Source organism: Aphelocoma coerulescens, unplaced genomic scaffold (assembly GCF_041296385.1).
Source record: "Aphelocoma coerulescens isolate FSJ_1873_10779 unplaced genomic scaffold, UR_Acoe_1.0 HiC_scaffold_183, whole genome shotgun sequence".
Classification (NCBI taxonomy): Eukaryota; Metazoa; Chordata; class Aves; order Passeriformes; family Corvidae; genus Aphelocoma; species Aphelocoma coerulescens.
The window spans coordinates 49,956-63,371 of record NW_027183531.1 but is presented as its reverse complement, the minus strand read 5'-3'; the positions used below and the strand labels follow the sequence as shown (position 1 = coordinate 63,371).

Here is a 13,416-nt window from a genome sequence, read left to right as displayed (position 1 = left end):
ACAAATATGTCATGTAGGTTTTCTCTGTGTTCTTCCTCAGCATTCAGAGAGACTGACATGTGACATTTCTTAAGCCCGTGCTATTCGCAATGCTCGTTTTCAAGCAGTCAGAAGTTTCGTCTGCTTTTGAGATACAGCAGTTTTCTTATCGTCACATATTTCTCATTAATAAATGCCAAACCTCTGTGCCGGTTTTTTCATCCTATTAGAGAGGCAAGAGGACACCATGGTGTTCCTGTAACAAGCCTTCTGCTCTGTCCTAACACAGACTAAAAATAGTCTGAGGGTAGTTTGTTCAGCAAAGAGTTGCCAAAGGGTCAGTTCAAGCTAACCCTTCCATAGCTATGCCCAACTGAAAACACAGCTTACAGTGTACGTAATATTACACCTTCAGTGACGGAGAACTGAGGTGAAGGATCTACCTCGTGCTGGTGAGCAGATGTACTGGCATCCAGTGCGGCTGCCCACCTTGGTAAGTGCGGAAAGCTCTTCGGGGTGGTGGTGGGGGGGTGACATTCTACTTTTATTCCACCTTGGCAGTGTTGTATGTCACGGTCTGTACGCCGCACTGGCAGTACAAATTTCCAGCCATCAAACAGCGGAATTCCTGCCGCAAACATCTGAAAAACGAGGTTCAGTCTTAGTAAAGTTTTAAGGAAAGTTTAATAAAAGGGACAATTAGGAGACAATAGCAAAAAGGGTATTACAGCTGGGTGCTTTGGCAGAGCCAAAGGCACATCTCTACATCCAAAAGATGGTCTTTAAAAATACATCGCTTATTGCATATTCATCACAATCATGCATGATTCATAAATTCTTTGGAGTTTCTGTGTATCATCTCATCAGCCTTATCTTCTTCCTCCTTGGCTCTATTCCGTCTCTGCTCTCTCCATAAATTCTTCTCTCTGGTTTCGGGTCTTCTTCTTCTCTGATAAGATACTCCAGGAATGTGAAGGCTTTCTCTGCCTATCTTTTCTAAATTGACTACAGAAACAATAGACATTCTATATCATGTATTACATTACAGAACCTAGATAAAGTTTTTCTAACATTAAGGAACATGAAAAAAAGCCAACATCACAATACATTCATAACAATTACGTAACATGCGAAAAGCCAACATCACAATACATTCATAACAATCTCCTGCTTTATGAAGTCTAGCCAGGACTCATAGGACATGAGAGGCGCACCGTTCCGCCGCTGCCGCGGAGGGGGAACGCGGCAATCAGCCGGGACCGGGACCAGGACCGGGCTCGGGGCCGTCCGCGCGTGCGCGCCCCCCGTCCCGAGAGGTCCAAGGCTGTCCCGGGAGCGCGAGGGGAAGGGGGCGGTGGCGGCGGCGCCTGCGCGGAGCGCTCGGTGCTGTCTCGAGTGGCGGGGATGCTGCGTGCCGGGCTGGGTAGAAGAAGCTGGTGTTGCGGAGGGCTCTGGAGGAGCCCGTGGCCCTCAGCTGCCGGCGGCAGCGTCAGAGCCCTGAGCGCTGCCTCCGCCTCCCCCTCCCCAGGCAGCGGCGGCGGGGCGCGGAGCGGAGACGCTCCCCCGGCAGGTACCGAGCCGTGCCGCGCCCTCCTCCTCCTCCGCCTCCCCTTTCTGGCCGCGTCGGGCCCCTCTGTCCCTGTGATTCCGCCGGGCTCGGAGTTGGTGCGGCTGGGGCGGGGGTCGGAGCCGCTTCGCTGGGGGGCGGGCGTGAAACACCTGCGGGAGTTTCCTGCGAGGGGGTGGCGAAGGGGTCCCTGCGCGGCCGTTCTGTGCGGAGCGCAGCCCCTGCGCAGCCTCGGGGGCCTCGGACTTTGCACCGCGGCCGTGCGCGCTGCCCGCAGGACCGCGTCGCTTGTGACACGGAGCATATCGGCACTCCAGGCAGCCTTGGCTAATGGCATGCCCTGTTCCAGGCCTGATTTTTTTGTAAGGTTACCAAAGTGTAACTGCGTACAGTTGTGCTTTTAAATTTTTTTTTCCTAATGAAATTAAATAAACCCAAGCTGCAACAAAGTGATCGTTCTCTGGTTTCAAGTTTCTCTGTTATTAAATAACAGAAAAATAGTAACAGTAGCGTTACTAGCGTCACTAGAATCGGAGGAAGTTTGCAGTTCTGCCTCCTACTATGAACATACCAAGTGTGTCCTGGGCTGGAGTGTACCGACTGATTGTGAGTTAGTCCACGGTACTGATGGACTTGATTATAACTTACTGCATGGATAAAGTAAAAAAAACCTATGCAAAGTAGAGACAATAGACTTGAGCAGTCATGTCTTCTGGAATTGAAAGTAATTGGAATGGGATCTGTTAATTTGCATTGTTGCAAAAGTTAATTTGCTCTCTTCCAGGTGTCCTCTTCTGTCACTTACAAGTATAAAGGAAATATTTTTGGAATATGACACAAGAATTAATTTCTGGTTTGTGGAACAGAAATTCATATGGTTATTCATATGGTTAGGCTAGGTCAACCTTGGGACAAGCTATTGAACTTAACTAAAGTATGTAAATTATATTGAGAGTGAGTGGGTCTATTCTTAATCGAGTTATTTATGAAAGATACATATGACAGTCTAATTCACAATAAATTCAAGCATCATGGTAATTGAGAGTTTACACAGAGGATGTAGTCAGAGCTGGGAGAGTGATTTTTCATTCAGTCACCAAGTTACTGGTATAAATAAAAGCAAAAATACAAGAGAAAATGTGAGTTTGCATGTTAGAAAATTTAGACTGTTGAATCAGAATTCTAACAAAGTCTAACTTTGGGTATGTGCCTACTTAGGAAGCTAGTGATGAAAGGAAAAAACCCGGGAGATGTTTCTAGTTAATGCTGATCAATTCTGATCTCTTGTGTTTGTTTATGATGTGGTTTTGTTTCTTTTTGTTCCTACAATAGATAGCACTGCCTCATTCAGGATTCATGTACCAGAACTGCTGTTTCTCTGATGTCAAAAGGCTTTCTACTGCAGTTTTTCAGCAAATTAGTGTCGCACTGGAATACAAATCTAGCTCCTACATTTTTTTTTTTATTGTGAATATCTGTGTTCTTCTGTTCTGAAGAGACAAACAGGACTATTCATTTCCTCAATTTTCAAAAGCAAACTCTTGATCTCTCTTCTTTCTTGCATTTCTTCATCATTGTGGACATCTGTTATTGACTAGCATTAAAAGAAAAAAAATCACAATGGTCTGTTTGTCTTCAGAGAAGCAGTTCTGCTCTCCTATTCTGTTCTAGCTGTGGAGGAGTCCTGATCCCTGAATGGAGTTTTAGATGATACCATAATGTGAGTGATATGATAATTAGTAAGAGTTCATCAGTTTTAGTTATGCATAAATACATATTTACAGCCCAATCTTAACATTTTATAGGCTTTTTTGGGAAATGTCTTTATGGATTCTTAAAACTTGGCTGCAGGTAGAGAACCTGTTGGCTCCGAAAAGTTCCTAGTGTTCTGGTAGTGTAGCTGTGAGTAGCCCTAAATATTGACTCAGGATGAGAATGGATGAGCTATTAAATAATAAAGTGCTCTAAAAGGTGTGGAAATAATAGAGAAAGGTGGACATTTTTGAACTGAAATGATGTCTTTATGATTTTGGGGGAGCTTCAGTAAAGCTTTTTACATATTTTTGGTAAAAAGAGTAATGTTTTTGTGGAGCAAATGGTGTACCCAGCTTGATAAGACTAAAGTTACACTGGAGGGTCTGTGGTGTTTTCCTGGCACAACATCTGGAACTAACGGAGGTGTGGAGCACTGAAGAGAAGTAGCAGCCTGAGATTTTCCTAAAGGCTTTGAAAGTGCAAAACACATGGCCATTCTCATTGTGCACGTTTTCAACATGCTGCTCGATCTCCATATTGTATTAAAGCCCAAAACCTGTTAAATGGAAATCTCCCTGGAGTATTTGGTAACAACAGAGGAAAATTTCTTAAAGATGAACAATGGGATGGAAGTATCCTCATTGAGAGCAGTACAGTTAATGAAAATATTTTAGCAGAAGCCTTGAATTTCCAATTCTGCTTCAGTTCTCTGTAGGTTTTTAAAACTCTCTCCTGATATACATCTCCTTCTTCCCATACGTAGTAAGGAGAGTTATGAGGGTGACTGAAGGGTGGTTCAGGTCTAATGGAGGGAACATGGAGCAGGTGATACAGCCATGCACTGCTGCATGATATGGGAGATGCACCACACTGCCCTGCAGGCTTTGAATGAATGTGGTTTGTTTGATTCCCACCCCCTGACCCCCCCCACGTTTTACATCTTTCTCTTACTGGGACAAGCGCCAAAAAGAGATGCTTGCCACAAGTTGGTATGTGTCATTTTAGTGGTGTTACTGGCCAGGTGCTTTTGTTTTGTGTGTGATATGAGACCACCTTCCAAATAGTAAGCAAATGACAATCCACACTGAGTGATGAAGTGTTTCTGTCTCCAGCCTACAATTAAAGACTGAGTGAGAGGAAGGTAACCCAAGGCCACCAAAGAAACAGTTGGGCAACCTGTGGTCTAGACTGCGAGATTACTTGCTCTGTCTGTGATGTTTATTGCCATTACTATTTTTTCTTAGACCTGGTCAGGTTGGAAAGGGTGAGGGAAAGGAAGAAAGCATTGTGATTTCCTAATAATTATCTTGCATGTGCAGCTGCCATTGAAAGAGTATTTCCTTGGCTTGTATATTCTGCCTTAAGTTTTGTAATGGGGATATTCCTTTTGTGTGTGTGTGATGCAAATGGATAGGTCTACACAGGTCAAAACACTTTGTGAGTTCTACTATGCTTCCAATTGGTCTGCTACACTTACTTTTAGTTTGTGTCATTCTGATGTTGCTTGCTAAAATGCTTTTGTTGTATCTTTCATCAGATTAGTCTTTAAAAACTGTTTGCGTGTTTGTGGAAGGCACATCTAAAGTATCACTATAAAATAGCTTTGTTGTAGAATTGCTGGGGAGTTAGAATAGGTTGTGAAATGTCATCCATAAAGTTTTCCAACTTTGAAAGACTTTACTAATGTAGTATACTCCTAATAACCAGATTGTTCAGAAAGCTTTATTATCATTTATTGGGGGAGGGAGATGAGGGAGGATGATGAGAGAGTGTCATAAAAACAATGTGTTTTTTTTTTTTTTTTAAGATCTAAGTCACTGTTTTTTGTTTCCTGTCAGGTGCTAGTAATGTAAAGCCATTGGATGGTGTGAAAATTCTTGATTTAACAAGGTTTGTGTTTTGTCTGTCATTTGTAACAGTGTGTCTAAATGCAAATATTTTGACTCGAAAAACTAAGAAAACAATTTTTTTTTTTTTAAATATTAAAGGGTTCTTGCAGGGCCATTTGCCACAATGAATTTGGGAGATCTAGGGGCTGAAGTTATCAAAGTGGAAAGACCAGGTAAAATTTTTATTTGTTTATTCTAGATATAATAAGAACTAGGTATTATGTGTATGTGTGTGTGTGTGTGTATATATATATATATATATATATAAAGTAAGGACTTTGGGTAATTAGCTTCTAATTTAATTTTGTGTATTTTTATCTTAACACAATGGTTTTCTTCTTCCACTCAGCACATGCGCTTCTTATCCAAATAGTTGCTAAGGATTGGGTAATGGTAAAAAATGCTTCATTCTTATGGTATATCTACACTTTTTAGTTTGTAAGACCATATAAGAAGAATAACAAATTGCATGGCATTTGGGTCTTTTTTAGAAATAGTCCCCTTCACTTGACTCTCAGTTTTATGCATCACTATGCATTTGAGGTGGGTAATTATGCTTTGGCAGCTGTGCATTATGTAATGTATTTTTTTTCCTTTAAGTTTCCATATTTTAAGTTTCCCTCTTTTGGTATTACTAGTTTTGAAACTAGTTGGTGAAAATAATCGAGATACTAAACAATATTACACTCCCTATATTTTAGAACGTAACAGTCTATAATAATTTATAACATAAATTGAGGTACTAAACATACTACGTTCTCTATATTTTATTCATAATAGGAAATATTGAACGATTTAGCATTTAATGAAACACTGAATGTCTGACAAAGGTTTTGCTATATCAATCTATGTCATCCTTATTTACTGACCATTATAATTAAGGTTTTCACTTTTGTGACCAGGCAAAGGTACATCAATTCTGTAATGTCAGATTAGACCGACACTGGTTGTATTCCAAACATCTAGGTAGTAGGAATGGAGCAATGCCAGCAATTAAGTATGAAGCAATGGGTTTGGAGCTTTGCATTGTTTGTGATCGAAGGAGAAGGGCAGCTTCGGAATTCTAAATGTCAAACATTTTAGAATGTGAGTAATCCTCTCTTTCTGTGAGAGGATGTCAACTTTCACAGGAGTATTCATCCAAAAAGAAAAGTAGCCCCACTAGAGACTGGGTTAGGGATTGGGTTAGGGTTGGGGTTAGGTGTTAGGTGTTAGGGTTGGGGTTGGGATTGGGTTAGGGGGTTAGGGTCAGGGTTAGGATTAGAGTTACGTTTTAGGTTGTGGTTTAGGGTTAGGGTCAGGATTAGTGTTAGGGTCAGGGTCAGGGCCCTGGTCAGGTTTAGGGCTAGGGATTAGGGTTCTGGTTAGGGTTAGGTTAAGGGTTAGGGTTTGCGTGTGTTAGGATTAGGGTTAGGGTTAGTGTTAGTGTCAGGATTGGGGTTAGGGTTAGGGATTCGGGATTAATATTAGGGTTTGGTTTTGGGTTAGGATTGCAGGTATGGTTTGTAGTAGGGTTACGGTTATTGTTAATGATAGGGTTCGGCCTGGAATTCGGATTTGGGTTATGGTTAAGTTTATACTTAGGGTTCAGCGTAGTTAGGGTTAGGGTTTAGGGTTAGGGTTAGCGTTGGGTTAGGGTTTTTTTAGGGCTGCGGTTAGGGTTAGTGCTTAGGGTTAGGAGTTAGGGTTAGGGTTGGGTTAGGGTTTTGGTTCTTGTTAGGGTTACAGTTAGGCTTAGGGTTATGGGTTGGGGTTAGGTTTAGGGTTTGGGTTAGTGGTTATGTTTAGGGTTTGTGTTAAGGGTTAGCGTTACGGTGTTTTTAGGGGTGGTGTTAGGTTTAGGGATTAGGGTTCGGGTTTGTTTTTGGGTTTGTTATAGGTTCACTGTTGTGGTTCAGATTGCACATAGGGCTTGTTTTAGCGTTAGGCTTAGTTTTGTTCTTTGGTGTTAATGTTGGTTTTAGATGTTAGGGTTAGGATTAGGTTAGGGTTTGCTTTTGGGTCGGGTTAGGCTTAGGATTTTGGTTGGGTTAATGTTAGGTTAAGTTTTTGGTTTGGTTACGCTTAGGGTTATTGTCAGTGTTAGTGTTAATGTTCGTGTTAGGTTTGGGATTGAGTTTTTGTTAGGGTTGTGTTTAGCTTTAGTTTTAGTTTTAAGGTTGTTTTAGGGGCTGGGTTAGTGTTAGGTTTAGGGCTTGGATTAGGGTTAGGTTTTTGGTTTTTTTAGGGGTAGGTTTAGGGTTAGGGATTAGGGTTAGGGTTTGGGTTTGGGATATGATTAGGGTCAGGGTTCGGGTTAGGATTATGGGTAGGGTTTCGGTTAGGGTTAGCACTAGGGTTAGGTTTAGGGATTAGGGATTAGGGTTCGGGTTAGTGTTTCTTTTGTGCCTTGGGGTTAGGGTTAGTTTTGTGTGTTAGGGTTAGGTTTTTTCTTAGTGCAACTGTCTGGCTTCGGGTTTGGTTAGGGTTAGGGTAAGGGTTAGGTTTAAGTTTTAGGTTTAGGCTTAGGCTTAATGTTAGGGTTAGTTTTGTGGTTGAGGGTTAGGTTTTGTCTTAATGTGACTGTCTGTGTTCGGGTTTGATTAGGGTCAGGGTAAGTCTTAGGCTTAGGGTTTAGTTTTAGGTTTAAGGTTAGGATTGGTGTTAGGTTTAGGTGTTAGGGTTAATTTTAGTTTTGTTAGTTTTTGCTGAGCCTATCGGTCAGGTTTATGGTTTGGGTGTTAGGGGGATGCTTATGCTTAGGGTTAGTGTGAGGTTTAGGGTGAGGTTTAGGGTATGGTGACTGGTAGGTTTGGGATTATTGTTTACCTTAGGGTTTCAGTTAGGATTACGGTTTGGGTATTAGGGTTTGGGTTTACTGTTATGGTTTGGTTTAGGGGTAGTGTTTGCCGTTAGTGTTAGGGTCAGGGTTAGTGTTTGGTTCAGGGTGGGTTAGGATTTGGGCTGGGCTATTGTTTGTGGTACGGTTTGGATTTGTGTTGAATTAGGGTTAGGGTTATGTTTAGGTTTATGGTTACAGTTAGGATTTTTAGTTAGGGTCAGGGTTTTGGTACGGTTCTGCCTAGAAGTTATTACTGAAATGGTTTCTTTGAATCACTTACGGTACTCGCACCGAGAGGAAGTTGCCCCTGCCCCCCTAAGCACCCTGCTTGAACCAAAATTGTCTTTTGAGATATTGAAGCGTACAAATGTTGATAAGTAATTTATATGTTTGCATAACTTCTGTCACTGTAGATCTTTAATGGGTTAGACTTTTTTTGTTACTATAGTGTATAGCATAATTATGGTAGCCGCTACGTCAAATAACACCTAAGGTTCTTTAGCTTGTTTCTGTATCTATGCCAGTATCAGTCTTCTGTGTTGCCTCACTAAAGAATGTTTTCAGTTATGTGAAGTTAACAAGTAGACAAAGTCTAGATATTGAAATAGATATAGGAATGCTCATGCTTCCTAACACTCAGGACAGTCATTGTATCTGAATTTGAATTTAGATTTAATTCTATTTATAATAGATTGCTAGTTCTCATGATGTTTAAGAAAAGATAAAAATTGGAAATTAAGTGTAAATGATACAGTGCTATCAGTGTCTGCAGCCCATTTAAGGCAGGATTTCTGGAAGAGCTAGAGATGAGACACTGCACCAGCTATAGTAAGTTCTTCTTTTTGTTGCAGCATGCAACTTAATCAGTTGTTGCCTATCAGTGGTATCTTGATGTTGTGTCTGGAGTGTTTTTGGAATAGCTTGGTGCAGGCAAGAGCCTCTACTAAATTCTTCAGGATTGACTAAAAGAATTGCATTGTATCTCTACTTTAAGTTAAAACAAATAAACTACCAAAAAAACCTCCAACTCCCCTTTCCCCAGCCTCCCCAAGAAAACAACCAAAATTCCAACCCACAAGTAAAAAACAACCAAAAAACCTGCAAATACGCTAGTCGTGTGTGGCTGTATTAGTATTTTAAAGACTAAATGGAATCCCAGTGCTAGTGAAAACTTTGTTCACTTATGCTTAACTGCATTCACTTTTAGGTGGTTTTTGATATAAATATCCTAAAATATATGTGTTAAACTAATATTTGTCCTGCCTGCCAGATGAAGCTTAGGTGACTTAAATATGATATTGGAGGAAAGCCTTTTATTCTTTTTATTTGTTTGCTGTGTGATATTGGACAACTATGAATATGTGATGGTATTTCTTTCAGGAGCTGGTGATGACACAAGAGCCTGGGGCCCGCCTTTTGCTGGGACAGAGAGTGTTTATTTTCTCAGTGTCAATAGAAATAAAAAGGTAAATGGGGTGTGAAACTGAACATGTTTTCTGTAATTACAACTGAATATATAACACTTCTTAGTTTGATTCTTAACATATATAATGGAGCAATACTTACATTGACCTAAAGTTATGATGAATACATTTCAGGAGAAAACCCATATGTTTTTACAACAAAAAGGGTTGCAAATCTCTGGTATGGTGCTGTAGGCAGCTGAGGCAAAATGGAAAAGCGAGAGTGCTCCTGCTGGTCTTCAGTTGCTGGCGCAAATTAACTGAAAATGAAACCTGCTGAAAGTAAGGGTTATTTTATTTGAGTGATCAGGTTTTTTAGGTGCATCAGCTCAGTCGACCTGTGTCAGCTGGCAGCTGGAGCTGGAAGAGTGCTGCCATTATACCACAGTGAGGTTGGCTAAATCTAGCTTGTGAAACTTTGGGATTAATGTGAAGTTTCATGACATGCTTGAATTGTTTAATGGCTTGTTACCATTGAAAGAAATGTTTCTGGTGCTCCCCTGTGTACTTGCAGTAGTGGGTCCTGTGTAAATATATAGTGAACAGGCTGCACATCTGTCAGACTGGTTTTGGTGCTTGTCTGATCCATTAATGAGATATAGTTCAGCTTGCTTTCCTGAGAGAATTTTTTCTCTTTTTTTTGCAGGAGAAGGTGGGCTATGTGTTAAAATTTATTTATCCAAATTAGCTCTAGTGTGAAATTTGACTGTTGGTTATGTTTAGAAGAGGCTGATAATCCCTTTCACATGATTTTTCACATAAATTACTGTTGTATTTTTTTTACTCTCCAGAGTATAGCTATCAACATGAAGGATTCAAAAGGAGTAAAGCTAATCAAAGAGGTAGGTTTTCATAACATGCAAGGTGTGCTATTTTGTATTGTTGTGATCCTGAGTAATAAGGATTAAACTCTGCATTTCAAATATTAATTTGATTATTTAAAAGATCTATGTATGCAGTACATTTTGTAAATTACAGTATATAGCTTCCGTACTCCATGCTTTTAGACTCAATGTTCAGTGTAACTTCTAATAACTTTATATTTAAATTTACATGAAAATGTCATCAAAATCTTCAAATGAAATATTGTGATGGAAAGCCTATTCCTTTCCTGTTATTGCTGCTGTATTTGATCTTGCTGCACTACTGCATTAGAAAGATTCGAGATGGACTTATCTGTTGAAGTCAGTGAGCAGTTTAGAGGAGATGCTGCGCTCCAGTAAGTGCAGTTTTTTGGAATGTTACAGTGTATTCATGACTTCAGTTGCTGTATATCTTTCTTAAAAACATTGTCCTGTAGGTGAAACTTAGTATTTGTTTCTTTTTCAGTATTTGACTTCAGGGTCTTTTAAGATGATCCATTTCTCTATTTAAAAATAATAAAAGCATCAAATTTCACATTTTGTGAAACTTGTTTTCTTATCCCTTTATTTATTGCTTGTTGAGAAATGCAAGATCTGTTACTTGCTAGTGCTGCATTTTAAGCCCTGCAGTAGTAGCAGCTGACTTCTGTTACTCTTTGTTTCAGTATCAGTTCTAGTCCCTTTTTCACAGTGAGACCGTGTGTCATGCAGTAGGTGGGATTTGTCTGGTGGTATTTTTTTCTGGGAATATTGCATAAATTAAGTTTTATGATGCTTTTGATTTTTTAACTATGCAAAGGTACTTCACATGGAAATCTTTGGAGATTATAAGCCAAGGATTCTACAGTGCCTTTTCCTTTTGCAGAACAGAGTCATTTATTGTTGATTTGTTATGGAGCTGTATGTTTATCTTCTAAAAAATTTGGAAGCAGAAATTTTCATTTGGAAAAATTTTGCATGGTATAACACAGACATCTTTTTGGATAAAATAGTCATATTCTAATTAAGTGCTTTAAAAATTTTTCCTCTCATGGAAGAAGACTAATTTGTTATTTGACCTTTAAAAATGGTGAAAGAAAAACTACTCAAAGTGTCCACTCATTCCACATGTGTGGGCTGAAGGTGTTTGAAGAGTTAAAGACAGCTGGGCCTATGAGTCAAGATGAGGTGGAGGAAAAAATGGCATCACCTGTTAAGTGTTTACCACACTAGCTGTAAAAATGAGGATACTTTCTGTGACAAAGTAATTTCTTATATTTTCTATGCTTTTTTAAAGTTGCTTTAATAACCACTGTAGCTTTCTGTTCCTTAAATCGATGCCATCCCTATCTGTGATATAACAACACTGAAAACTGATGAGGCTCTGTTTGTCATGCTATTTGTAGAGTTGTTCATCATTCTGCTTGATATTGAGTGATGTATTTTGAAAGCATTTGGTGCAGAGGTCTTGACATTCCATTATTCATCTCAAATGGAACTTCTGTTTGGAGTTTTGTCAAAAAGTATGTGTAAAGGGAAGTTATTTATAACAGGCTTTTGTTTTCAGTTGTCTCGTGCTATCATCTGGACAGATGTGTATAGGATTGAGCATCATTCAGCATTGTATTTGTTACTATGACAAGTAGTGTCCATGTCTTTAAAGCAGCTGATGACAAGTATAAATTGGTGTTTCTGACATTGCTTACTCATACATAAATACAAGTTGTGTTGCCAGCGTAAACACTACAAAGAAATGTAATAAGGTTATAATTTTTTACCTTTATTAATGAAGGTATTATGGTTAGAATAGATTTTATTTCCTCACATATATTGTATAGGTGGAAGAGGGCAAATCTCAATTTAGAATCATGTTAAAAACAGGAGCAGAGAGTCTTCAGGTATATGACAAAAGCACAGACTTGATAATTAGTCAGTAGTATCAACTAAGCTGAAGAAATCTTAATCAGGAGTCCCAGCTGCTTTTCATCCTTTGGCACAGCACTACAAAATATTTTTTCAAGGGTCTATTCTTTCATACATGTTTACTTGATTTCCACAGAATTATTCTTGTGTCTTCTTTATTTCTTTGTTCTATGTCACTAGTAGCTCTTTCTTTCCTTTTAATGTTTTTGTCTGACTGTTAACTACTTTCCAAATATTTTTCTGTCTTCCTGAATGAAAATTATTTTTTTCTCTTCAGTGATTGTATATGTTCCAGTCCCATGCTCTGACATCTTTTTGTAGTATCTCTTTAGAACATTATTTATCAGTTATTGTCAGAAACTCATTTTAAGAACCTTGAGCATACTTCTCTCCTGTGAATTACTCAGCCTTAACTAATGAACTTTTTTTTTTTTATTCATGAAGAACTTGGGACTTTAATTGGCTGGGAGCTGGTGGCACTTCTTCTCTTCCACTATCTTTAGCTGATAGGTCAATGCGTCCCATGCATTGCTCTCTTACTTGATAAAGCAAACTACTCACATATATATACACACATATATATGTATTTGTTTATATGTATGTGTATGCAGATTCTCCTCTGTAGAGTTGTTGTAAAAACCAAAACACACAAAACAGAAAAAAATACCCAAACAAACAACAGCAAACCAAAAAAACACCAACCAAAACTTCCAAAAGGTATGTGTGGTTTCCTTTATGAAGTTACTAGCATCATTATTTGTTATTCAATTTAATGACTACTTTGGCATGAACTGTGCTGTTTTTTATTTCCTGAGGCATAGATATTGAGCCTATCAGTGTCCTTTCTGGAATAGATAGTACTCCAACTCAGGTCTGTGTTGTATAGCTCTGTTAGATGTTAAAATACAGGCCATGTTTAGAGGAACTTTAGAGCATGAAGTATGAAATTTTAGTTGACAATGGACTTAAAACCCCATTGAGGCTGAAAATCTCTCTGAGTTTAAGAACATCTAGTTTATTTGGATCAGACTCTGTATCCAGTTTTCCACAATGGCAGAACTGTTGTTCAGTGAGCGTCAGTGCTATATATAGACTGCTGCCTTTATGCATTCAAAACTATTTCCAGTGAAAACTTTAGATGCAGAGCTAGCACAGCACTTGTATCTTGAAAACTCCT

The 13,416-nt window shown here is 39.2% G+C and overlaps 1 protein-coding gene across 1 annotated transcript in view; it reads left to right on the top strand.

The window, feature by feature from the left end:
* The first annotated feature begins 677 nt into the window (after positions 1 to 677).
* Positions 678 to 13,416, top strand: part of LOC138101030 (succinate--hydroxymethylglutarate CoA-transferase-like) — a 55,458-nt gene continuing 42,719 nt past the window's right edge. The window contains exons 1-5 of the mRNA XM_068998867.1: positions 678 to 1,549; positions 5,140 to 5,191; positions 5,290 to 5,363; positions 9,392 to 9,477; positions 10,266 to 10,316. Of these exons, the coding sequence (XP_068854968.1) occupies positions 1,384 to 1,549; positions 5,140 to 5,191; positions 5,290 to 5,363; positions 9,392 to 9,477; positions 10,266 to 10,316 (429 nt within the window). The 5' untranslated portion in view covers positions 678 to 1,383. The remainder of the gene's footprint in view (positions 1,550 to 5,139; positions 5,192 to 5,289; positions 5,364 to 9,391; positions 9,478 to 10,265; positions 10,317 to 13,416) is intronic.